Here is a 23,156-nt window from a genome sequence, read left to right as displayed (position 1 = left end):
AGCTGCGCAATGAAACACCTGGACGAGGCTACCGAATCATGAATCATGGTGTTTTGTTGTAAAAGAAAAATAACCAAGTGTAGTCTGTGCAGTTTTTGCGACGTTTTGAGTTGTTGCGGAAATTATTTTCGTAAGGTGGTGAGGGTCCGACCCTCAATGTATTTTTCGATCATACGAACCAAAACTGGTTTCCTACAGTAATTATAAGCTCAATTTTGGGCTCTCCTCGTCTTCAGTATATAACAAAAAATCTCGATAAAATTAAACTTCTTTTGGCGATATATATTCTGCAACAACAAACAACTGCTTCACAGCTGTATCTGTTTTCTTGCAAACATGACATTGTGATTTAAAGAAAACGACGGCATCTCGGCATGTTTCCTTAACAACGCACTCTACACTTACAGGAGAAGCTGATGTAATACACTGAGGTGACGGCATTAAGAGGAAAGCTAAAAAACTCAGGTCTTCTCTCAAGACAAGAATAGACGGAGTTCAGCTTCTTTATCTCCGTTATCAAAATGTTATTCTACTACCATACGAACAGTTTGACAAGCCATTTATTGACGCCAGTTTGCTCACTTAAGTTTGCAAAATGATGCTCCAGGGAAAGTGGCATTCAAAATCCATAGTGCAAATATACCTCATTCACAATGCCCGCCATCTTTGCGCACGCTCACGGATTGACGTCACGTGGTTTCTCACGGGGGTAAACGAGTGAATTCTTTTGCCAGTTCAAGAAATCGCGGTCGAGTTGTTTATTCTAGACGACAGAAAGTGAACAAACGTTTATCTTAAAAACGATAATGGCAAGTTATGGGTAGAAGAGATCATTGCTACTTTTTTGGAACCAATCATCTAGATGTCTTCACAGCATGCAATAATAATGTAAAACCTATCGTCCTAACGTTTCGAGAGAATAAACAAACTCGACCGCGATTGCCCGTACTGGCACATTTTATCACTTGTTTGCTCCCGAAATACCACGTGACATTGCTTCTATCCCGTCCATCCCATTCTAAGGTCGTCACTTGTTTCCATCCGCCAAACTGACATTTTCCTCTCAGTGGCTCTCACAAGATATTTCACTTTTCTTACATGAAATTTCTCTGTGTCTTGAAAATTCTGTTCATAAAACTCTTGGTCTCTTCAATTTTTAAGGAAAAAAACAATTCAGGATGGCAAGAGTAGGATTCGATCTCTGAGCATCGGCTCTGCAGTGCATCACCTTAAACCCTAAAGTACCGAGGATTTGCTGACAATGAATGGTTTGATTTGAGTGTATATAGCAACAACCCTAACCCTAACCCTAACCCTAACCCTTACTTTGTGTACGAATCATTAATCTGTCAACGTCAGTTTGGCGGATGGAAGTAAGTGTTGACCCATTCTAAAGCGAGTGCAGAGATGGCGGGTATGGTGAATAAGGTCTTTTTATTGACAGAAAAGTCTTTACTCATTACACCACACTGTATAACGTTACATGAAAGAATAGATAGAACTTGCGTGTACATTTAGCCGCAGGAAAACTATAAATATTATGCCATTCCTTCGGTGAAATGCCAGGCCGGGCATAAAACTCGTGACAGTGCAACAACTGTTACGTTGAGCACAACAACTGTCACATTGTTCTGTCAATTATCTACGCATTTTCAAACTATGTATTTACAAAAGACCAAGTATAAAACCACCGCCAAACAGTTCTCACGTTCTAGGTAAAATAATCTTACTTATAAATATATACATGTTACAAGTATCAATATATTAAATACTGTATAAAAAATACCTTCGAGTTATAAGTATAATATTTGGACTTTGGCACACAGTAATCACGAATGACTTTCTTGGACGACCTTCTAACAAGCATTGGATTAAATACATGACTATAAATTAAGCGCTCGCGAAAAGAGAATACACGCATGAGTAAAAGAAGAAGAAAACTGGGAAGGATGAGCTTGGAAAAGATTGAATAAAAGTAAAAGCAATTCAAAAATACTTCAAAAGTTCATGCAAAAATATCAAAAAGTACGAGTCTTCAAATGCGTTGAAACAGCAATGTAAAATCTTGCGCCCAACGCCAAATAAAAAAAAAATGATAATAAATACTGCTTCAAAATAATGTTTATAAATATAAATAGAAAGAAGAAAGTTGAAGAGCGTTATTTTTTTCAAATGCAGTGTCCAGCGAGATCGTGGGTTCAGTTTATGTTCTCAACGAAGAGACGCATGCGTTATATCCGGGGCTTCACAAAAGGGCATCGTCACGTGACTTGCGCCGCCCGCACCAGTGCGAATTGGGAGTTGTTGATCGTAAGGAATACATTCGGGATCTCTGTCAGCTGATACCCTTGAACCAAAAGAATACAGCGAAGAGGAAGTTAGAAAGTTAACTTCAAAATGGCAGGTAAAAAACGGCCCAACTCAAAGAAGTAATACAAAGGCAGACCAGACAATTATTAAGAGGAAGCACAATGTGGAATGATCTTTCTTCAAGGCTCACAGTCTAGTATCTCAAGAGGAATTCCCCTCAAGACCCGAACTGAAACGACACAATCATTTCCCAAGAAACGGATTTGAGGACCGATGTTAAGATTGCAGGAGTTAAAACGGCGTTTTACGACATATTTCCTTCCTGCTCAGCCACAATCATTTCCATAAGACTAAAAACAATAAAAACAGAGTAACTGGAATAAAAAAAGCTTTTAAAGGTGTCATAAAAATCTCTTAAAAATAAAAATCTTTAAAAACAGGTTTCAACCGCATGTCAAAAGACAATGGAATCGAGTGATGGCGACAGAGTTGTCCGCCTTATTAAGCGCTTAAAAGCACTCTTCTTAGAGTTGGGCCATTCAATTTACGGCGTTCACATAGCGCCTAAAAGCACTCGCCGTATAACTTGGATAAGAACATTATTTATTTGGAGATAAAACTAAGAAGTAAAATATCAATAAGATAAAACAGACGTTTAAAATATGGCAAATATCCAACTACTGTAATACGCACTGAAACAAGGGATGGTAAAATAGCGCTTAAAAGCACTGTTTTTCAACTTTGGTATGAGTGAAACAGGATTTAAATCTTCACTCACTATAAGTATCACGCGAGGTTTGGGGGGAGAGGTACGGGGAGGGGTGCACATGTTTGTCAGCTACTGAGAAGTTCATGGCAACCCTAAGGTAAAATCGTAGCGCTTAAAAGCACTGTTTTTCAACTTTGTTATGGGTGAAACAGGATTTAAATCTTCACTCACTAAATCATCATCAAGCGAGGTTTGGGGGGGGGGGGGGAGAGGTACGGGGAGGGGTGCACATGTTTGTCAGCTACTGAGAAGTTCATGGCAACCCTTTGGTAAACTCGTAGCGCTTAAAAGCACTCCTCTCCTAACATCAACCATCATCACCAGATTAAAACAATATTTACGTCTTGACGATTTGACTGATTGTCAAGTGAAATTGGTGTGGGTGTAGAGGGGAAGGTGAAGTATTCTTCAGATACTAAGAAAAAGCCAAGCATGGGTTGTATAGTAGCGCTTAACAGCACTCCCTTGCTAGCCTCAATCAAAATATTTAAAAACATCTCAAAAGCGACGAACTGTTCGGAGAGATTGAGATGAAAAGGAAGGCGATTTAAAAGGGCAAGGGTGTTTTACTAGCGCTTAAAAGCACTCACCTGCTACTACAAAGCACGATTAAAAGCGAGACGGTTATTTATATGCACTAGTAGTTACCGAGCACGGAGAAAACAGTTGCGCTGAATAGCACTACTCTGTCACCCAGGCAAGGTGGCCAGTCCCAATATGCATGCCTCCACTCTCAAATAATAGCTTGATGGTAAACGAGGAAAACTGACAAAGCCCCACTCCCTTTTTAAAAGGCGTTTAACAGCACTCCCTCTTTCCTCTATGGAACAGTTCACAAATTAAAAAACGCACACGGCACATCTTGATGGTTGCAAGACAGCATTCATTCCTCATTCACTGTGAGAAATCCATATTAACCGATAGATTGATGCGCGTTTAGCTTTAAGACCACCATTTACAACGTTACGAGTTAACAAGCTAGAGCCTAAAGTTCCCTGAAACCCAGTACCAGTTTAAAGTATTCTAGCAGCAAAACCGAGTAGCCGATAATTGCGGTTAAATACAATTTAACTGAGTTAACAACAAAGAGCAGCCGATATGCTCATAGCGGTCAGCCACAGCAGAGTTCAGCGCATGCTCCGAGCACTTGGCATGGTCGTAGCCTCAAAGAAAATTTCAGCGCGTTGAAGCGTGGCGGATTTTTTCTGTGGAGTGCGTTATTAGTGCTTTTTGCCCCTTCTTTCCCATTCCCTTAATTTCCACTGTAAACACAGTGTGACGGGTGCCCCCACCCCGGTGCGGGGTGGGGCCCATGGCTTGGTTGCCGGCGGGGATTACCAGCAATGGGGGCGGTTCTCTTTCTAGGGGCTGGTTGGTCACAAAAGCGGCTCCCAGACATCCCAGGCACCCATCTTCCATACATTGTGATCCAGTTGTTAAAACCAGTATTTATTTAAGACAATATTAAAAGTGGGTAAAAGTTGGTTAGTAATGATTTACTCACCTGAAGAGAAGTCATTTGTTGCTGTTGCTGTGCAAGGGCTTGGTTGAGCTCTCTATACTGTTCTGTCGTGCGACGGAGATCATCTCTTAACTGGCCCATCTGTCACAGACAAAAAAAGAAAACAAAATCAGAATACCGTAGGGTTTACCAACTTCAATTGCTGTGAGTCAAGCCAATCTGTAAAATACAGTAAACAATACTAATTACTCGGCTGACCAATCATTTACTTTGTTAAACGCGTTTAAAATATAAGCTTGCCCTTATTTTCACATCTACCTATCTAGAGTATATACCTGATTCAATAAAGGTTGCTTTGGCAATTGGTCATTGACAATTGGGCATTAAGCATGGGGCATTTGGTTATACAGAACAATGCAATAATTTGCTTGAGTGACCACAAAACAATAGATTCCCGGTGCCAATACCCAAAGTAACCTTTATTGAAGCAGCTATATATTAAACTATTTACATGCAATCCTATGGATATAAAAGGCTACACGATAAAAATGTAAAACTCAGAGCCAAAAGGGTGCAACCATTGACAATCACAGGTGCACAAAGTCGCTGCAACCTAGTTTCCACGCTCCTTTTCTGTTGTGCGATAGGAATTCTCGGATATTATTTAGTCCTTAGTACTGCAAAGAGGGCAATTAACGTAATTTGAAAGACTTACTTCAGTTTCGCGATCTAATCTTTCCTTGTTAAACTTATCTGTTTCTCGATCGAGTTTATCCTTTAGTTTTTCAATGGTTCGTTTCTGTGGGGAAAAAAAGGGTGTTAACAATTACAACTACAAGCCGAAACTAGGAGGAAACATCAATTACACACGACTAAAAGTTATTTAACTTTGGCGACATTTTCGTATCGATGATATGTATGCTAAACAACGCAGGGTCCAATATAGACCCTTGCGGCACACCCTAGGTTAGCGGGGTATCGACCCGTGTTGACTGCGTGCAGCCAGTAAGGTAGCTTTTCAAACCACTTGGCACTTATGACTTTGCATAAGGTGGACATAGCTCTAAGACTGACAATTTGTGCTGGAGCAATCAAGGCTACAATTAAGACTGACAAACATGAAAAAAAGTGTGCGTACCCAATTCAACCAGCAGAAAATCCTACTCTACCCTAGGTGAACTAGCACTACCTTTTCCTCGATGCTATCTGTCAGCTCCTGTTGTTGGATTTTACTTTCCTCCAGTTGGTTTCTAGCGAAAGATAATTCGCTCTGCAACAGAGAACGTTAACAGATGTTAAGTTTTCGTTGACAAGGAACTAACATCCCAAATTCTTCCATTTTAAACGACCTAGGAAGAATTGTAAAGAAAAACCTCCTGGTGTAAAAGATTCTTAAATCACAGCAATTCTGAAAAGATATCTTTTCGTTACTCTTATTGTGGCAAAAGTTACGGCGAAGCTTACAAACATAGAAGAAAACGTTATATTAAATACTCACATCTTTTTCGCCAAGGTTCTTCTTTAAGCTTTTCACTGACTCCATCAAATTATTAACACAGTCCTGCAACAACAGCAAAACCATGCGCAACGTCAGTTTGTTACGCTCTGTAATTCTTCAGAGCAAATAAAATAAGGAGATTTAGTATCCCCACGACATATCTTAAGCATTATTACCTTTGCATATGGACTGAGGGTATTCTATGACGTCTACCGTAAGATAAATAATTCCAAGCCAAAAGGATAGAAGCACAGTGGAACCCCGTTAATATGGTCACCAATGAGCCAAAAAAAATGGCCGTATTAACGGGGTGGACGTATTAACGAGGATACTTTTACAAGAAAATGTATGGCGGTTTTTGCAAAGTGGCCAAAAAAGTGGCCGTAATTACGAGGTGACCGTATTACCGAGGTGGCCGTAAGGCGGGGTTTCATTGTAGTACACTACGCAATCAAGAGAGGGGCTGGTGGGTCCCCCGTTCCCCGCCCCGGAGCGCCTTAGAGAGCTTGCTCACAGGCTAATACCGTATTTATTCGATTAACCGCCCTGGGCGCTTATTAAATTTTTGGACCTTGAGGGTGGGCTCTTATTCGAGGCTGGGCGCTTATTAAATTTTCACCATTGTTAGCAAGTGAAGTATGTTTATTTTGCAACAAAACAAGAAATGCTAATAACAAAACGCGAGTAAGTAACAAAGCAAAATTTCTGTAAAATACTTTGAAGAAAACTCCGTCCTCGGGGAAGTCTCTTATTAGAATTTATTCACTCAAGTGGGTGGGGTGGGGGTGAGCGCTTATTTGAGTTTGATTGGGAGGAGGAGGGGGTGGGCGCTTATTCGAGACTGGGCGCTTATTAACTTTTTCTGTCTTTAGTATGGGCGCTTATTCGAGGTGGGCGCTAATTTGAGGTTGGGCGCTTCGAATAAATACGGTAAGAGAAACAACGAGTCCTCAATGGCAACAGGTCGAACCAGTTTCGGACATTTTAGACCGCTACTCCCCTGCCCTACGAGCAGAGACTCCTTGCAACATTGGAAGAAGATTCTATTCGCAGGGTAATAATCGCCGCAAAATCATCGAAAAACATATCCAAACAAAGGGTTCTCATAGCATCTGTCAATAAATTTAAATTAACAAATGGATATTTCACTTCATCAAGACCTCATTTCTTTTCAGTGACTAAGAAACATTTACTTACGATGTCAGATTCGTTTCGCTTGTTCAGCATTCTGATAGTAGTCTTTGCTTCATCGAGTTCATTTGACAACGAGTGCATTTTCTGGGCCTGTTGTGTCATAAAAAAACTCACATGTTAGTCATTTAGAACATAGCTTTTTCCTGCGGTTCTGTACACTACTGTTAAAGAGAAGAGAGAAAAATGATCCCTAACGAACCGGAAAAGAATCGAACTGACGCGCGGAACCGGTTTTGTTTCATGTAATGTCCTCGCACATATAAAATGAAACACTAACCTGCTGCTCGCATGTGGAGGTACTTTCTTGTAGTTCTGTCCTGAGTGCTACCAGCTGTTCTAGCGCTCGCACCATATCCTGAAATCAAACGACATTATCAGACTCAACAGAAGTCAACATTACCCTTTAGATGGAATTGCTGTTACATACTTACAAAGAAAATGTCGCTTCCGCGTAAACTAGGAGGACTCTACAGAATGATTAACATAATTGACAGGAAATGAAATACGAGACAGTAAAGAAAAACTAGAGGTAAGACATGAAGGATGAGGGTAAGAATCTAGCCTCTCTCTCTCCCCCGCCCTAATCCTCACAAAAAACACGCGGTTACTGAACTATTGCCACTTGGGTTCAAAACATGAATCTCACCTGTTGTTTGTCTTGTTGAGCGAGTAACTTGTTATTTGTCTCCGTCTGTATGTCTAATTTTTCCAAGGTTCCCTAAAAATACATCAAAATCAATTAGTTCACCGCTTCAACGAAGCGCAGGTAAAAATCTATACTAATAAGGGCCCTGTTGAAAACCAGCACTGAGGGTTGGGCCTTTTCTTTAAACATCATCATCACCATTATGATAATTATTGTTATTATCATCATTACAGTAATGATGATGACGACGATGATAACGATTATTATCATTATTAATCAATGATGTTACCTGACGGCTGCACTGTTTCCCCGCAGATATGCTGCGATTTTGCAAGCGCAGTAGCGCCATATAATATGAGAAAATACTAACTAAACAATAATAATTAGTATTGATAAGGGTTCGTACCTGTAGCTCTTGTCCCAAGTCCTTCACACGGTGCCTCTCAGACTGCAACATATTCTCATATTCATCGATTTTATGGTTCTTAAATTCCAGTTCATCTCTGAGAGTCTCTATATCCGCCTGCAACGACAACAACAAAAACGGTTAGATGAAATTTTATTCCACGAAAAACTTCAGAAAAATATACTCATGAAGGTGATGTTCACGACTACCTACTGTAGTCATCGATTTACAAAGCCGTCTGAAGCTAAGATGTATCTCCTGTATTTCGCATAACGGTAAGCTATAACCGCATAGTTAGCGTCTTTGACTGCGATGGTCTTCTCTTCACTGACTAAGCCATGCTATTTTAAAACGAAATTCTTAACGGATATCTTCACTTAGGAACTCGAAGCCATTGTGAATGGCCTGGACCAGCTGAATGGCCGGCGTCAAGAAACCTTTGTCATACTTAAGTGCCATAAACAATGAACTACTAAACCACTGTCGGAAAGTGGCGACGATTAGCTGAAAAACTTTTCGTTAGGTACACGGGAGTTTCCAGTTTCTTCTCAAATTAACGGTGGTAGTTATAAACGTCCAATGATATCTGAAGAGAGTTTAGTCTTTCTGCCAACGCCTCCCCGCCACCTATTTTCTCGACGCGCAAAATCAGGAGAATGGGGTCTGCTGCAAACAAATGTTTGTATAAAATAAAAGAAATAAAGCGACAGATCCTCACCTGCAAATGCTGGTTCATCTCTATTGTACTCTCCGTTTCTGTCTGCTGGTTGTAGTTCTCTATTTCAAGTCTTGTCAGCTGAAAGACAGATTTGTATTAAGATAAGTCTTGAGTCACTACTCTATAAAACAGCAGCGGAGTAATGAGCAATAAGGAACATACTTAGTGATTTCGAAATATTTTCTTCTTTCTTTCTAACTTAAATCAGGAGGTCACAAGTTCTGAAAGGTGACATCGCAAAGTATAAATCGTCCTTTTTACGTTAGCTTATTATATGGCTGAATCGGCGAGGGCATGGAACCATCTTGCCCACTCTGGATATCCCGTGTGTGTCCCGCAATTGGCCATGTTGGATATTGGTCTCATTCTTTTCTGCGTTTTTAGAACTTGGTCAATATCCAGCCATCTTGACCTCACGTTTGGTCAATAACGGATATATATCACCCCTATGCTAACTCGCCGTTAGCAATACCAAGAGTGATTAATGGGAGAGGAATGCGATACATTAGTAATAAGCAATGAAAAGAGAGGGAACTAAATAAAAAAAACTGTAAGGTAAAACCACAGTGGGCATGAAGGTCAAAATGAAACATAAATTATACATAAAAATTGCTATACCTTGCTCTCTAATGCAGCAAGTTTCCTGCCCGATTCGATGCTCTCCATGTCACGTTCCTTCTTTAGGGAATCTACCTGTCTCACTGACGCTTGTAACGAGCATTTCAAGTCTTCTACTTCACTGCGAAGAACTGCGTTAAAAAACAGACAAAAGTATCTCTGACTAGTCCTGTAAATAATACAAGTATGTATGTTTAGCTCTGTCAAATTCTGCAGACTAGCAGCTATGGTTTAGGTTCTTCAGAGCGGTTAACTCGGTTTACAATAGCCCTTTTGCATGTTTACGTCAGACGAGCAAATTTCCCCACCAAGCCCCGCTTTGAAATGGTAAATTTGTAAATACATAAATTCCCAAAGTAGTAGAGTTGAAAAGAATACTTGGTGGTGAAATTTGCTTGTCAGTCTCCATGCTGTAAACGTTCATGACCATTGAAGGGGAAAAGTTATTCATCTCAAAACATTAGAAGCTTTGAGCAACAAAAACTGGCTTAATTTCCTGGACGTTTATGCGAGGTAGAATTTTTCTTTCCTTCCTTGCTACTATGTCAGGGCGTTCCAGTCTAGCAACAGACTTGCTTATATGTAGATGGCTAGAAGTAGATGAACGTGCTTTAAACACGCACCCGTTCATTGGTGCAACTCTTTCTGCTTTTCGTCTTTACTGTCTTACACAATGATTAGCGAGTTTCTGGCCCAAGTTTTTCAAAAGATGACTGGATAACGCTATCCACCGGATAAATCTCCATGCAGTGGATAGTTTTACTGATTTTCCTAATACTTATCCACTGAACAGTGATTTATCCAGTGGATAGCGCTATCCAGCTGTTGAACAACTGAGGCCTATACTACAAATGCTATGACCTGATTTTTTACTATCTATTTAGCGGTAAGATTAAGAAGAAGTTAATGTTACACACCCGTCAGCTCCCCCCGGGCCTCCTTCAGCTTGTCTGCTAGACCCAGGTTCTTCATATTTAGCTCGGTCTCGATAGCTGCGTGCTTTTCCCGCTCCGTACTAAGAACCTGGAATAAAACACAAGCATCCAAAGCATTTTCTCCTTGTAAAGCAACTGACAATATGCCTATATTTCAAGGTTTAATTTTGTTCTTGGTTTAGATTTTTTTTTTCGTTGTTCTTAGGGTATGGTGATGCACGATAATGCGTTAGATACAAAGGAATATACACCTTGAACCGAGAAAAAAAATTCATAAATGAACCACAACTTACTACATTATCGATGGTGAATTTTTCATTGAAGGAGAGACCGAAAGTGGATATAAACAATGGCCTTTTTCCTTCCACAATGGTTTCAAATACAGTAAGCGCGTTTCGGCTATCTAAGAGAAAGCCACGCCGTTAATCTTATTAAACAACCTCAGTGCCGCTGTCAAATTTAAAGTTTGCAGACTGCAGTGAAGTGTGTACTGTCAATACATAGTTTCTTCGCTTTTCCCTGCTATTTTTTTGCATTACAAATAAAAAACATCATTCACTTATTAGTAATCAGTGAAGTTATCAGGTAGCTTCGTCTCCATAACTAAAGTGTTGTGGACTACTTTGAACGGAACTAACCGTTGTAAGATTTTGCACTTGGTGCTCAAGTTTGTTCACGTTCTGGTTCAGTCGTATTCTTGTCGCCTCTTCTTGCTGGAGCTGTTGTAGCTGAATATTGTTCATCTCCTAATAAAACACGGTTAAAAATAGCAGATTAGGACAAGACTTCGCTGTAGTCTTTACTTTCCATAGATTCTTTTCGTTGCTTGAAAGTCACCCTTTCAAGAGATCGAAGCTATTGTCCCTCCTGTAGTCAGTAGAACGTGTGTTCGGTTTGTTTATGTGATGTTAAAAGAAACAGGGAAATGAGAAATGTTCTGCGGGTCCAGTTATTCAGAGGCCCAAAAAAACGCCTAATGTGCTTGGTTTCGAGGAACTTGCATGTGAAGGTAGACGCACTGCGGGTTGTCGAAGACAAGCGATAGCCGCTTGTATACCTGCGTTCGCAGGCTAGGTCTTGAGAGGGCAAACAGTTCATTTCGCTTCCTGTGAGGGAACAAAATTATTTGGCTTCCCGAATGACCACTCATAACACTGTAAGTGATTTGCTATCCAGCGTGCAAAGAAAGTAGTGTCCAATAGCCTGGGGCTAGTCGTGGGATTTTGTTATCGGGCTAGGGCTAGTAAATTCTGTTGTTAACTTGCCCGACGGGCAAGTGATCGTGTTTAAGGAATTCGAATAACAGAACAACTGTGAGATCAATTCATTTCCTCAAAAAGCTTTTGGGGCTAGTTGAAATGACGTCTGGGCTAGTAAATGTTAGCTTTAGCTTGCCCGAATGGCAAACTGTAAAAATGATTTTCTTTGCACCCTGCTATCTATGTTCATATCAGGGACATAGCAGATCCGTAGTAGAAATCAACACACGCAGGTAGCAGTCCGTCTCTGACGTCATAGATTTTGCGCTGTTGCAAAGAATTTGGGCGGGAACAGTTTCATTGTTAGACAATATGCGACCTGAAAGTAACTAATGAGAGCACAAGTTCTCTCTGCGAGATAGACGTTATATTCGTCATATCAAGAAGTGTCTTATTTCCCGAGAGGATTCAAACCGGTTTGGCACCGTCGCCCGGTTTATACCCGTAGAGCTAAAGGCTGCTAGGTTCAGCGTTATTATAAAGGCTTTTATCTTTCACCTGCTGTTTTTTGAGTTCTTCCAAAAGAGATTCACAATACAACTCCTCGTCATCCATCTCTTCAGAGTCGAAGTTAAAGAACGGTTCATCCGTGTCACTGTCCGATCCGACATCATGGTAACTATCTCTTCTGATGAGTCCATTAGGCGGCTTTGGTTTCTCATCAGGTGTTCCAATGACAGGAGAGGAGGTCAATTTGGATTTCCGACTGTTGGCTGGAGATCTTTTAGGTGTGCTTGCAGTGGTGAGAGGGCTCAGTCGGTTGGGTTGTAATAGCTTGCGAGGTGACGTAAGGCTCTGTAGCGAGAATAATAGATACTGTCGTTAAACAATGTACACCGCTTACTCCTGATTCAAGCAGTGATTACAAGATACAGTGATTTACAGACATTTGTGAGATTGTATGTATCCGTATGCGAAGATGAGATTTTGACTTAACCTCATTCGCGTATTCTAAAAAAAATAGACACACCGGAAAGCTTCATTGTACCTTTTTTTTCACTAGAAACGTTAACGCCATAATTTTTTTTGGAAGGAGGTTACGCCCTCTCCCGATCGCAAAATGATAAAACTTCCAACATTTGATAACTTGTTTCCATGACTACAACATTTTGGCTAAAACTCGTAGTAGAATGACGATGACTATAGCGTTTGCCCGCCAAAGTGACGCTGGTTCACGCGCGTACACTACTTAGTATTGAGAACTTCTCGAGTTCTCGAAGTCGTCCTCCGTCTCTTATATTAAGCAGTTTGCCAAATACATGGTCTACGGAGCTCTTGTTCTAAGATGAATTCAACCAGTTAAAATTTGAGCCTTGGAAATCTTAAAAGTTTTCGAGCTGAGGGCAATCTTACAATAGGCCCATTCCGAGTTCCAAAACGAGGCTAAGAGCAACACCTTTCTTGTGAAAATGAGTCTTATTTGCATGAGAATATAAAATCATTATCGTATCATTGGCTTGGCACTTAGCCTCGCAGAGACTTGGGGCAACATCAGAATGGCCCATTATAACTTTTCGTGGAAGATTCATAGCCTTACCTTTATCGTTTGCATGTGAATGTCATTTAGCGTCGTCCTCTCTACAGCCGTTTTTAGTTGATGGGCCTCGAGCGCTCTCTACAAATTGAGCGAAATTTTCATCAGTTACTAAAATTAAGTTCAAACCGGGAGTGACAACATCGAGACATTTTGTATCTGGAGTTCGTGAACAAATGACTTATATCATAATAAGACGAACCTGGCGGCCTGAGAAGTAACTTAAGATAATTCCCCAAAACCAATCTACACGACTGGTACTTATTTATACACATTGTCGTCAGTTTTAGTTTACTTCTTTTTATGCCAGAAAAGGGTTACAGTCAAGGAAACACATTCCGCTCCATATTGGTACGCAGCTCTCTTTAGACACGCAAATACGTCTATTAATTAATCAACCATCGAGGTTTCATTTAGACAATTAGTTGTTCTACTCCACTCCTAGTTAAGGAGGCAAGGCATACTCATTGGTTCTTCAAGTTACCTCAAGTTCAGCGTTTGCTTTCCTTAGCGATAGGACTTCAGCATCAAAATCGATGCCCTTCTTTCGGAAACTCTCTTCTTGCCCCACTAGTTTTTCTTTCATCTGCTGCAAGCTCTCGCGGGTCTCTGTGAGTTCCTCGCGAGTCTGGGCAGTAGGAAAAAAGAAAACAGTTCACCATTTCACTGATTTCTAAGAGCAGCAGACTAAATACTAGTTTCTCTTAAAATTCGGTGTCAATATGAAACATCAGTCTAAAAACGTACTTAAATGCAAACAAGGGATGAATTGTTTAGTTATATTTTTCAATGAAGGTTTAAATTGTAGCGTATTTCTCTTAAATGAGAATTGAAGAACAACCAAACGTACACTCGCTCGTTTGTTCAAAAAGAGAATTAACCCTCTAAACCAGAGTGAGAGAAAAAAAAAACAAAAACAAAAGAGAAAACGTTTACTCTTGAGTTTAGACGCACGCCTGCCTAGTCCCAGTACAGCTTCTTCCCGGGCCTTCTCGGTCAATGCATTTCGGTGACGTATGCGAGACGAACGGCTAGGATTCTCGCTCGGACCACCAGACCCGAAACGTATCGGCCGTTCGCAATAACGAGGTCTAGGGAGTAGGCAAAACGCAAGCCACTTCGGCCAAATAAAAACAAGTGTACAACAGGCTCTGAAACAAGGAAGAGGCATATAGCCATCCCGATTACTTTTGGTTGTCATACTCGCACTTACCGATTCTAATTGGGCCTGTAGCTGTGCTTTTTCAAGCTTGAACTTTTCAAGTTCAGCGTTTGAAGCTTCTAAGTTCAATAGTGAATTGGATAAACTTCTCTCCAGCTCTATAAAAGAATTTGTGCACTCCATTAATTCAGATCACGCAAAAGACAATTACAATTGCGGGGAAAGTTTACTCGGTGGTGTGGTCTATCTCTACAATTTTTAAATGCATCACTTCACTTTTAACACATATCATACGGCAAGTGGGTATGGTTGCATTACATTGAATTGCATTAAAATTGCACAAGTAGTAGGTTTGAAAGAGGTCTGACCTACAATATAAACCTGCCGGTATATAATGACAATCACTCTTGTTAGAATCCAAATATACAATCAAAATCACCCTTCAGTGGCGGATCCAGACCTTTAGGTAGAAGCGGGGGGGAGGCGGGGGGGGGGGGGGGTCATCCAGACTCTGACATAAGTGGGGGCGGTCTCAAAAAAATGCCTCATTTTGGTCAAGGTATAGGGGGGGCGGCCCCCCCTGGGCCCCTCCCCTGAATCCGCCACTGCCCTTTCATTGGATTGAAAGGGGCTTAAAACTGTTTCTTAACCCTTGAACTCCTTAATCAAACAAGAAGGTCTGAAGGAAAAAGAAAATGTCTTCATTGTTACAAATTCTCCTCACCAGAACAAAAGGAAATACTACGGAAGCCAGAGACTAGAAAATGGATGTTGATGCACAATGCAATAGCGTTTAAAGGTTTACGTAAGAAAAGCGTGCAGATGTTTACTGAGAACATAGCCATCGCAACTAAGGAGTTTGGCTGCTCTCTTTATGAAAAAGAAACGATTTAGTAACTGACCACTTCCTTGAGGTGACTGTAGTAGCTCACGTAGTTGTCTTTCTAACTGTAGTGAGTATCGTTGACTCTTAGCAAGATCTTGAGCGTAACTCCTATCTTCCTCATTCCTGGAGCGAATGCACTTCAGTTCAGCTAAGGAAGAGTAAGAGCAAAAAGTTGAGAAATCATTATTTATCTGGCGGGAAAAAAAAAGGTACGAAGGCTATACTGCGACTGTTCCACAAAACATGTCGCATAAAAGTTACCCTTATTCTAAAAATACCACCAAAATCATTTTCTATGGAGCAATGCGGGAAAAGAGCGACCCTGTACAGTGGAGAGAGATGACAGGTTTTCTGGACAACTTGACAGTTAGGCTTCACCCTTTTTAATCCCAATTCTCAACGCAAGTAAATATTTTGTAACTGTCACATGATAGCATCCAATGTTGCCGGAAGGGAACAAAAGCCGAAGAAGATTGTCTCAATTACCTCTGAGCTCCAGATTTTCCATAGCGAATCTTGTGACATCCGGGTGATGTTCGAGCTTGTCTTTCATGACAGCGATTTCTTCTTTGAGAAGTTGCTTAAAAAAAAGAAGAAGTAAAGTGAATTTTAAGCTTCAAGAAAACCAATGTGTTCGGTAATTCGTAGGTAATTCATAGGGCTCCTAACAATAATCAATAATAACAATAATGTCCTTTATTTACCCTCGGCGTTTATAGCACTAATGCTAGAGGGGCCGAACAAATGATTGAAACAAATAAACCGCTCGCACACGCTGCCACGCTTTAATGAAAGTATTTTCCAGTAGTGTCATTTGTTAAGCTGTACTTGGGATAAGCTCATTTAATAGGGAAATCGACTTTTCTACTTACAATTTCCCTCTCCTTAACGTCTTCTTGGTTATCAGCACCCTCCTTTTCTCGCTTCCGTAGTCTCTCCAGTCTGGAAATGGTGCTTTCGCGAAACTTAAGGATCATTTTCGTTGACTGTGAAGATTAAAACAAAAATATCCATGTTACACAGGAAGAAAAAAGACCAAGCCAAAAAACTGATTAAATTTTGTTATAGCTCTGCTTTCATGTCTCTTTTATCATTTTTTGTTATTTTATCGACAGTAACACAGTCCACTCTCTCTTGACGGACATCTCAAAAAGACGGACCCCTTACTAAAACGGACACCTAAAGTTGGTCCCTGTCTATCTTTAATCCTTTTAGTTAACTCTCAATAAGACGGACACATAATGCCAGTAAAAAAGGTGTCCGTCCTAAAAACAGTTGACTGTACACAGACTGGAGATGTTCATGGTGTTGCGGAAACTGTTGTCAGTTAAGTTTTGTGTTCTAGTAGGCTGTTTATGATTCAGTCTTTTCAATCTTTTGTATTACACCCTCTTCAACATCAACAGACTAACCAGACTGACGAAAAAAAAAGGTTTAATTCATTATCGTTGTTAAGGAACACCCTTAAAATGAATCCCCGCTCGGTTGTGCTATCTACCCCATTTTTCACAAATACTTCTTTTGAGGAGGGGGGATGGGAGGGGGGAGTGGAAGCCATGTGACTAAGTAAATAAATGAAGCTGAACTAAAAGTTGTACACGAACCTGTAAGAACTTCTCTTTTTTACTGCACAGTTCTTCTAGCTTTTCAATTTTTTCAGTCAAACACTGTGGAAAAGAAAGTTTACATAATATACAATAATGTAGTTAACTCCCCAAGCCGTGCTAAATATCATCCTGCTATTCTCGGCTTCCCACTGCTCAAGGTGTTTCTTTGCAGTAAGTGGTACTAATGGTATTTCGTCTAAAAATTAAGATGTTTTATTATCGAAGATTCATTTGGTTCAATTCAATTGACCTGCCGGGGAAGTTTTGTTAAGCATTGCACTGATGTCATGAAAAGGAATAAGATCTGGTTGTAGCTAGTGTACACTAAGGTAGCACTGGTACTTGGAAAGTTCAACAATCGAATTTGGATTCGTTTTGAGCGCAAGCCCTTCGTCAGAGAGAATGAATGAAGAAAGTTTAACACTCAAAACGTCAGCTTTGACCTTTCGAATCTTTTAAAGGGGCTGTGTCACGGCAGTCCAGTTCATTTTGTTTAATTTTGCAAATTACTCGCCCTCAATCGCTATGGCCACTTAAAGTAAGCAAAGAAATCACACGTAAATGACAAAATCAGAGATCCGAGACAAACAAATATGTCTCCTGAGCATTATTTTTGAAGTTGCAAGCAGCAGGATCAACTTTGAAAAACTGTTAGGCTGAACAGTTTTCAAAAATCCTAATTTCAATCCGTTTCAATCTTCTTCAGTTTTGCCCATCCGTGACATCTGTTGTTTCTGTTATGTTATTTTAACCTTCCTCTAAAGTTTCAAATGTTGGGCGTTTTAAAACATTAATTGAGGATATCCGTTATCTTCTGATTCATGAATAGAATCAAATGTGGACAATGAAAATAGTGGAGAAAGGCTAAAAACTCAACACGATAAATCGTTATAGAGCGGGTAGTCAAACCTGTTTGACCAGTTTTGTTTTTACCTGTTTTTCTTCTTCAGCCCTTTCTCTGGCGCCAGTAGCAGCCAGCATCATTTCTTTCCATTCACGGTACTGCTGATTGAAGTCTATTCCTGAATTGTTATTGTTATTATTGGTATCGTTGGTGCTGTCAGGCGGGGCGACACAAACCTCACCACAGGCTGCTGAAATCTTGCGGGCTACTTCAGTTGATTCTACGACAAATGTTTCACATTCAAAAGTTGGATTAAAACTATCATACAATAAAAGGGTGTAATTTCTGGTATAAAACGCGAAGTAGGTGCTGGAAATAGAGAGCATATGACAAAAAACGGCTGCACCCTCTTAGTTCTACTTGGCGTTCTTTAGGTTTCGAGCGCCTGCTTTGTAGGCTGATATAGATTTCCACTGTCACGTAATTTTAACGTGTGTAGGCACGTAAATAAAATCATAGAGGCACTACGTTGTGCGAAAGATCGCGCGTAAAATGGCTCAGATTTTTACGTTACGTCTGGCACTTGTGTACGCTCATAAACGTTTCGCTCTTCGTTTACTTGGCACATGCATTTTCTTGGACCGGGTAGTTTGGCACTAATCCTGAGTTGACTGCAAACATACATGTAGCATATGGGTTGTCTTGGAAACTGAGCCTGGATGATGATGATGATGATGATGATGATGATTATAGCAGTGCATTGTGCGCATATTTGTCAATAGTTTCTAACAATGCATATCCAATCTGTCATCTTTTTTAGGCTAAATGTTTCTTAAATGACAAATTGCTACTTTCTTATTCGCTTTCTATTAAAAACTTACCTTGTCTGGTGATCTGCTTTGGAATGCCAGCTAGAATCAAACACGGAATAGCACGAGATTAGTGACAGTGATTGCAGTCAAAGTATTACTAATTTGAGTCTGCATAGCCTGCGCCATGCACATTTTGTCTTTGTGACCTGTTGTCTTTTGTCTTCTCTCACCGCGCGCTCCGCGTCAATGGGACGAAGAGCGATGATAAGCTGTTGTATTCGCAGGTTAGCAGTAATGGCGCCAAACTCGACTTAAGAAACCAGAAGAGCCGATCCCAAGTCAGTTGTAAGGCCGGCTGCCACTGCCAGATTGGGTGTGTGTATGTGAAATGTACTGGCCAGATGTTTGTGCGGCACTGTGGGCCTCTTACTGTATTTTGTTTTCCGTGGTTTTACGCACGAAGGCTAGATGAAAAAAGTAAACTCAATTAAATTTGTTTTTCCTATTTGTCTGGACTGCTTGACGATTAACTATGTAGCCAATTGCCCGTCGACAATGAAGCACATTCAGATTAACGGTGGTTGTAAGCGGAGGTTCGAATGTACTTTTCCACCTTCCAGTACGTCAGAGTAAAGTATCCATTACAAGTTGCATAGTTTAGTAGATAAGTGTAATAGCCTTTTCCCTCATAGCGATGGCGACACTTCCCTTGAGGGTGGTGAACCATTAGACACTGCTGTGCATCATTCACTAAAAGCTACTAATGCAAAGTCTCACCTCTGGCTTTCTCCAACTCTTCCCTTAGTCTTTTAATCTCAGCCTGCAGAGCCGTAACACTTCCAGTCGCGTCTTCATTAACTACAGCCTAATAATAAAAAACATTTACCAAGTTTAATACAGTTGTTGGAATATGAAAAAACATAATTCATAGCCTGCGCGAAAGCTGTTCACTTTGAGAGGCGAGCGTAGCAAGCCGAGAGCTGCGAGGGAACGGGCCCCTCGCTATCGCGTCTCCAATCGCGTGTGGCTCTCGCGTGACTTCTCATCATATCTCCAAAATGGAGAGCTTACTTGCACGCTTTATCATTCAAAGCTCTAAAAACACATGTTAGGTACCTTGTTCTTAATCATCTTTGCTCTTTTTGCGAAGTTCAGCGTGGACAGTGTTTCGCCGAAGCACCTGAAATAAGTACATGATCATTTCACAAAAATCTTCTAAAAGTGAATCAAGCACTGTGGGTGAGAACTACCATTTGCCATTGCAGTGAATAGCTCCAGCGTGTAAATGTATTACTAGCCCATGAACAGGTTCTCCGGAGGCCGGGGGGGGGGGGGGGGGGGCACCGTGGTTGTTTTGAGGTCGTGCCTGAGATTGGGTGGGTGTTGTGTCGACTTCCATAAAAGGAGTGTTTTGGGTGGCATTTTGACCCAGTTCCCCGTTCACAAAGTCGTAATGGCCATTGAGAAAAGTAATAGCATCTCCAAAACAAAGTGCAATTCGACACAACACCGATCCAGTCTCACGCACCAACAGGGCAAAGAGAAGGCAAGATCGACAATAATGCGAGCAGGTAGGGTAAGGGGAGTAAAAAAGGAATGAGGGAGCGCATTTCTCCCTTCTCTCCGAGCCATGCCTTTACTTTACAGAGGCACTGACTAATGTATCGGTAATGTATTGCGTATTTCTTCTTCAGTTACATTCTAAATTTTGCAACCTTCTGGGTTGAAGAGTGGCAGTATTTAGGCAGTATTTATGGCAGTATTTATTAGCCAACCCAAGCCCATACCTGTTAGGATTACTTTATATTTGCATTAACTCTTTTTGTAACACCACAGCTATTACACTTACTTTGCAGAGGGATGTACGTTAGCGATAAGATACGTTTTCGCATTTCCACCTAAAGAGTCCTGTAAAAGAAGAGCACACAAAAAAAGTTATCTGATGTGATTTCTCAGTACGTCTTCATTATCTTGTGAACTTTGCACTTCTTGTCATTAGTGTACAATGACTTCAAATTGATACCATAGCATAAAACAAGAAGCCTGTTGACAGATCCTCTATTTTCTCTTTAGGGATCTCTAGCGCGCGTATGAAAGTAAAAACCACGGGGGTTTTATTGACTACAAGCGCAAGGAGGGTGGGGGTGGAGAAAGGAGAAAAAAGACGGTCTATGGACATCATTGGTCCAACGTAATTGGTATTGCGAACGCGGAGGTAATCATGATAAGGCGTTGACATTGAGAAGAGCACTTAATAAACCACAGACGTTCCTTTATTTTTTTTCTCGCGCATTGTCAAATTCTCGGGGAAAAAAACCGTCGGTGGGCAGGCTATGAAAAAAGGGAAGTGATTTTTTCCCTCTAATTCTCGTTTTTTCTGTACCACAAATTGACAGACCCCAAGCTGATCAGGCTTTCCTTGGAGATTCTCCTCTGTTCTCCTTGGAAAAGCTTGAAAACCCACGAGCGATCCTGGATGAGAACTATAACAAACAGAGCCTCTCTTAGTTAAGGGCAGGGGATTTTTTGCACAAACAAAAGAAAGAACTTACTCTCAAAAGAAAGGTTAGTTTGGAATCCCTGTAGTGAACATGTCTGGTTTTTCCATGTGTAATGTCAACAAGTGCCATAATCACATTACCGAGGGCTGATAATGACTTGTTTATACTGCTTGCTTCCTGAAATGGAAAGTGTCTAGTGCTCAGTGAATGATAACATAGTCTGTGCTTGCTTGAAAGAACGCTTCGCCGTTTATTAGTGTTCCATTCTGATAGCTCTCCTGTGGTATTTGTTCATGCAGCCCCTACTCCTCCATGGAAGGTATGCAAGTAGACCACACGAAGCAACGGCAACGAGAATGTCAAAAAATGGAGGTTGGGTGCCTGGAGTATCCAGGGGAGGCACTAATTCACCCTTCGAAAACAGGCGTCTCTCCTTGCCCCTCGCCAGGCAAAACATACCCTGGTGGAGCCCGAGGAGCGAGAAGAAACAGCTGTTTTCACCACAGGCAAGCATTAATTTTTTAAGTATACAATAAAAATCATAAAAATGAGTTCGTACACATTACTTACCTTCAGTCTAAGTCCCTCTGCATGAGTATCCTTTTGTCTCTCAGATCCTGCCAAGTCCACAAGGTGAAGTCGCGACACCTTGATACTGGCCATACCAGCCTTACGTTCCTGAATGAAATGGCCAGAATACACAATGTTTTTAACAAAAAATATTAATACAAAATAAATAAGGAAATAACAACATACAATGAAATCTGTCAATGCAAACAGGTCCTTAATTAATAGCAGTTACACTATATAGCAACGCTTCATGGATTACTCTACAGGCAGAGGTTTCTTTCCAGTGTGGCTTTTTGTATTTATGAAGTCGTTTACATTGCTGTCACACGGCTGTCGCAAAAAATTCAAGTCGCCGGGTATATGCAATTAGTAGGAGGGGAATTGTACAGCTAGGTAGTTCTTTGGACTCTATTTTCCTTTTGCTTCCTATAAAGGTAGCTGGAGCACATCCTCATATAGTAGCCGGGGAAAATCCCTGGCACCCGGCTCTTAGTGACAGCCCTGTTGTCAGTCACATAATTGGTTTGTTTACGTCTAGGGAAAAGGGGAAAGATGGAAGTGAAAAAGGGAGAGAGCTGAAGGAGAGAAACCTTCCTTTTTCTTCTTTCCCTCCCCCCTCCCCCATCTAAAATCTCCTCTCCCCTAGCCCCTTAGGAAGGCCTGATACTCAGGCTAGTTTACGTCCCCACCGGAAACAGGGGCATAAACAAAACAACTATACAACTTTCCTTGTGAGAACGATCCCACCCACTACGCTACACAGGCTACAATAGCTCCTTATTCCACTATGTAATACGCAAGGAACAAATGCATGCATAAAATCGAGAAAAAATCCCTTAGAAACCTCTACAAGTTTTTGCCTTCCTTAACAAATGAGCCAATCTGCCATTCTGCTTGTGATTCCAGTAAAATCCTCCACATTTTAATAGTTATATTTGGATAGGAAATCACGTGTGTGTCAAAAGCATAGAGGTGGCTGTGGGGTTCGCAAATGCCTGACTTCCAGGCCAGGCAAAGTTTGCTAATGCCCCACACCCGGGACTGACAAGGCAGGTAAAATAATGCTGAGAAGCCTGGAGGGGATGCGCACAGCTGGCATTATTGACTGATGCATAATTCTTTAAGGAAATGAATGGAGATCAGTCTGGAGAATTTGTATGTGGATATTGGCACATAGAGGGTTAATAACAGGAATTTGGTGCTGGCTATCACATTTTCAGCAAGATGATCACAAACAAGTTAATAGATGCATGTTAAATATTGATTTGAAGTACTGCCCAAATTCTTATTAAACTGGCCAACCTTGGATTCTAGCGTCATAGTAAAAACAGCATGGCTGCGACTGCTCTCTCTGTTCATTGATGTTGAGGCAACTCTTCTGTTTAACCAGCCTGAATTAAGAACCTATGAAATGAAATACCATCA

The 23,156-nt window shown here is 40.9% G+C and overlaps 1 protein-coding gene across 5 annotated transcripts in view; it reads right to left on the bottom strand.

Moving 5' to 3' along the window:
- The window catches only part of LOC140928212 (kinesin-like protein KIF15), a 70,294-nt gene that overhangs the window by 22,221 nt on the left and 24,917 nt on the right, over positions 1–23,156 (bottom strand). For 4 of the 5 annotated variants that reach the window (XM_073377926.1, XM_073377928.1, XM_073377929.1 and 1 more), the window contains 28 exons: positions 23,034–23,135; positions 21,732–21,839; positions 21,213–21,338; positions 20,510–20,568; positions 19,777–19,840; positions 19,438–19,525; positions 18,730–18,759; positions 17,938–18,128; positions 17,002–17,064; positions 16,270–16,383; positions 15,884–15,977; positions 15,414–15,545; positions 14,563–14,669; positions 13,834–13,977; positions 13,353–13,430; positions 12,314–12,610; positions 11,195–11,302; positions 10,539–10,644; positions 9,622–9,752; positions 9,004–9,081; positions 8,286–8,402; positions 7,880–7,951; positions 7,511–7,588; positions 7,237–7,323; positions 6,040–6,102; positions 5,731–5,811; positions 5,257–5,340; positions 4,584–4,682 (listed from right to left, as the gene is read on the bottom strand). In XM_073377926.1, the coding sequence (XP_073234027.1) occupies positions 4,584–4,682; positions 5,257–5,340; positions 5,731–5,811; positions 6,040–6,102; positions 7,237–7,323; positions 7,511–7,588; positions 7,880–7,951; positions 8,286–8,402; positions 9,004–9,081; positions 9,622–9,752; positions 10,539–10,644; positions 11,195–11,302; positions 12,314–12,610; positions 13,353–13,430; positions 13,834–13,977; positions 14,563–14,669; positions 15,414–15,545; positions 15,884–15,977; positions 16,270–16,383; positions 17,002–17,064; positions 17,938–18,128; positions 18,730–18,759; positions 19,438–19,525; positions 19,777–19,840; positions 20,510–20,568; positions 21,213–21,338; positions 21,732–21,839; positions 23,034–23,135 (2,901 nt within the window). Of the gene's footprint in view, positions 2,348–4,583; positions 4,683–5,256; positions 5,341–5,730; positions 5,812–6,039; positions 6,103–7,236; positions 7,324–7,510; positions 7,589–7,879; positions 7,952–8,285; positions 8,403–9,003; positions 9,082–9,621; positions 9,753–10,538; positions 10,645–11,194; positions 11,303–12,313; positions 12,611–13,352; positions 13,431–13,833; positions 13,978–14,562; positions 14,670–15,413; positions 15,546–15,883; positions 15,978–16,269; positions 16,384–17,001; positions 17,065–17,937; positions 18,129–18,729; positions 18,760–19,437; positions 19,526–19,776; positions 19,841–20,509; positions 20,569–21,212; positions 21,339–21,731; positions 21,840–23,033; positions 23,136–23,156 lie in introns of all 5 variants that reach the window. The other variant, XM_073377931.1, reaches the window with a different exon arrangement.

The sequence above is a fragment of the Porites lutea genome, chromosome 2 (assembly GCF_958299795.1).
Source record: "Porites lutea chromosome 2, jaPorLute2.1, whole genome shotgun sequence".
In the NCBI taxonomy this organism is placed as follows: Eukaryota; Metazoa; Cnidaria; class Anthozoa; order Scleractinia; family Poritidae; genus Porites; species Porites lutea.
This window is presented reverse-complemented; position numbering and strand designations above follow the sequence as displayed.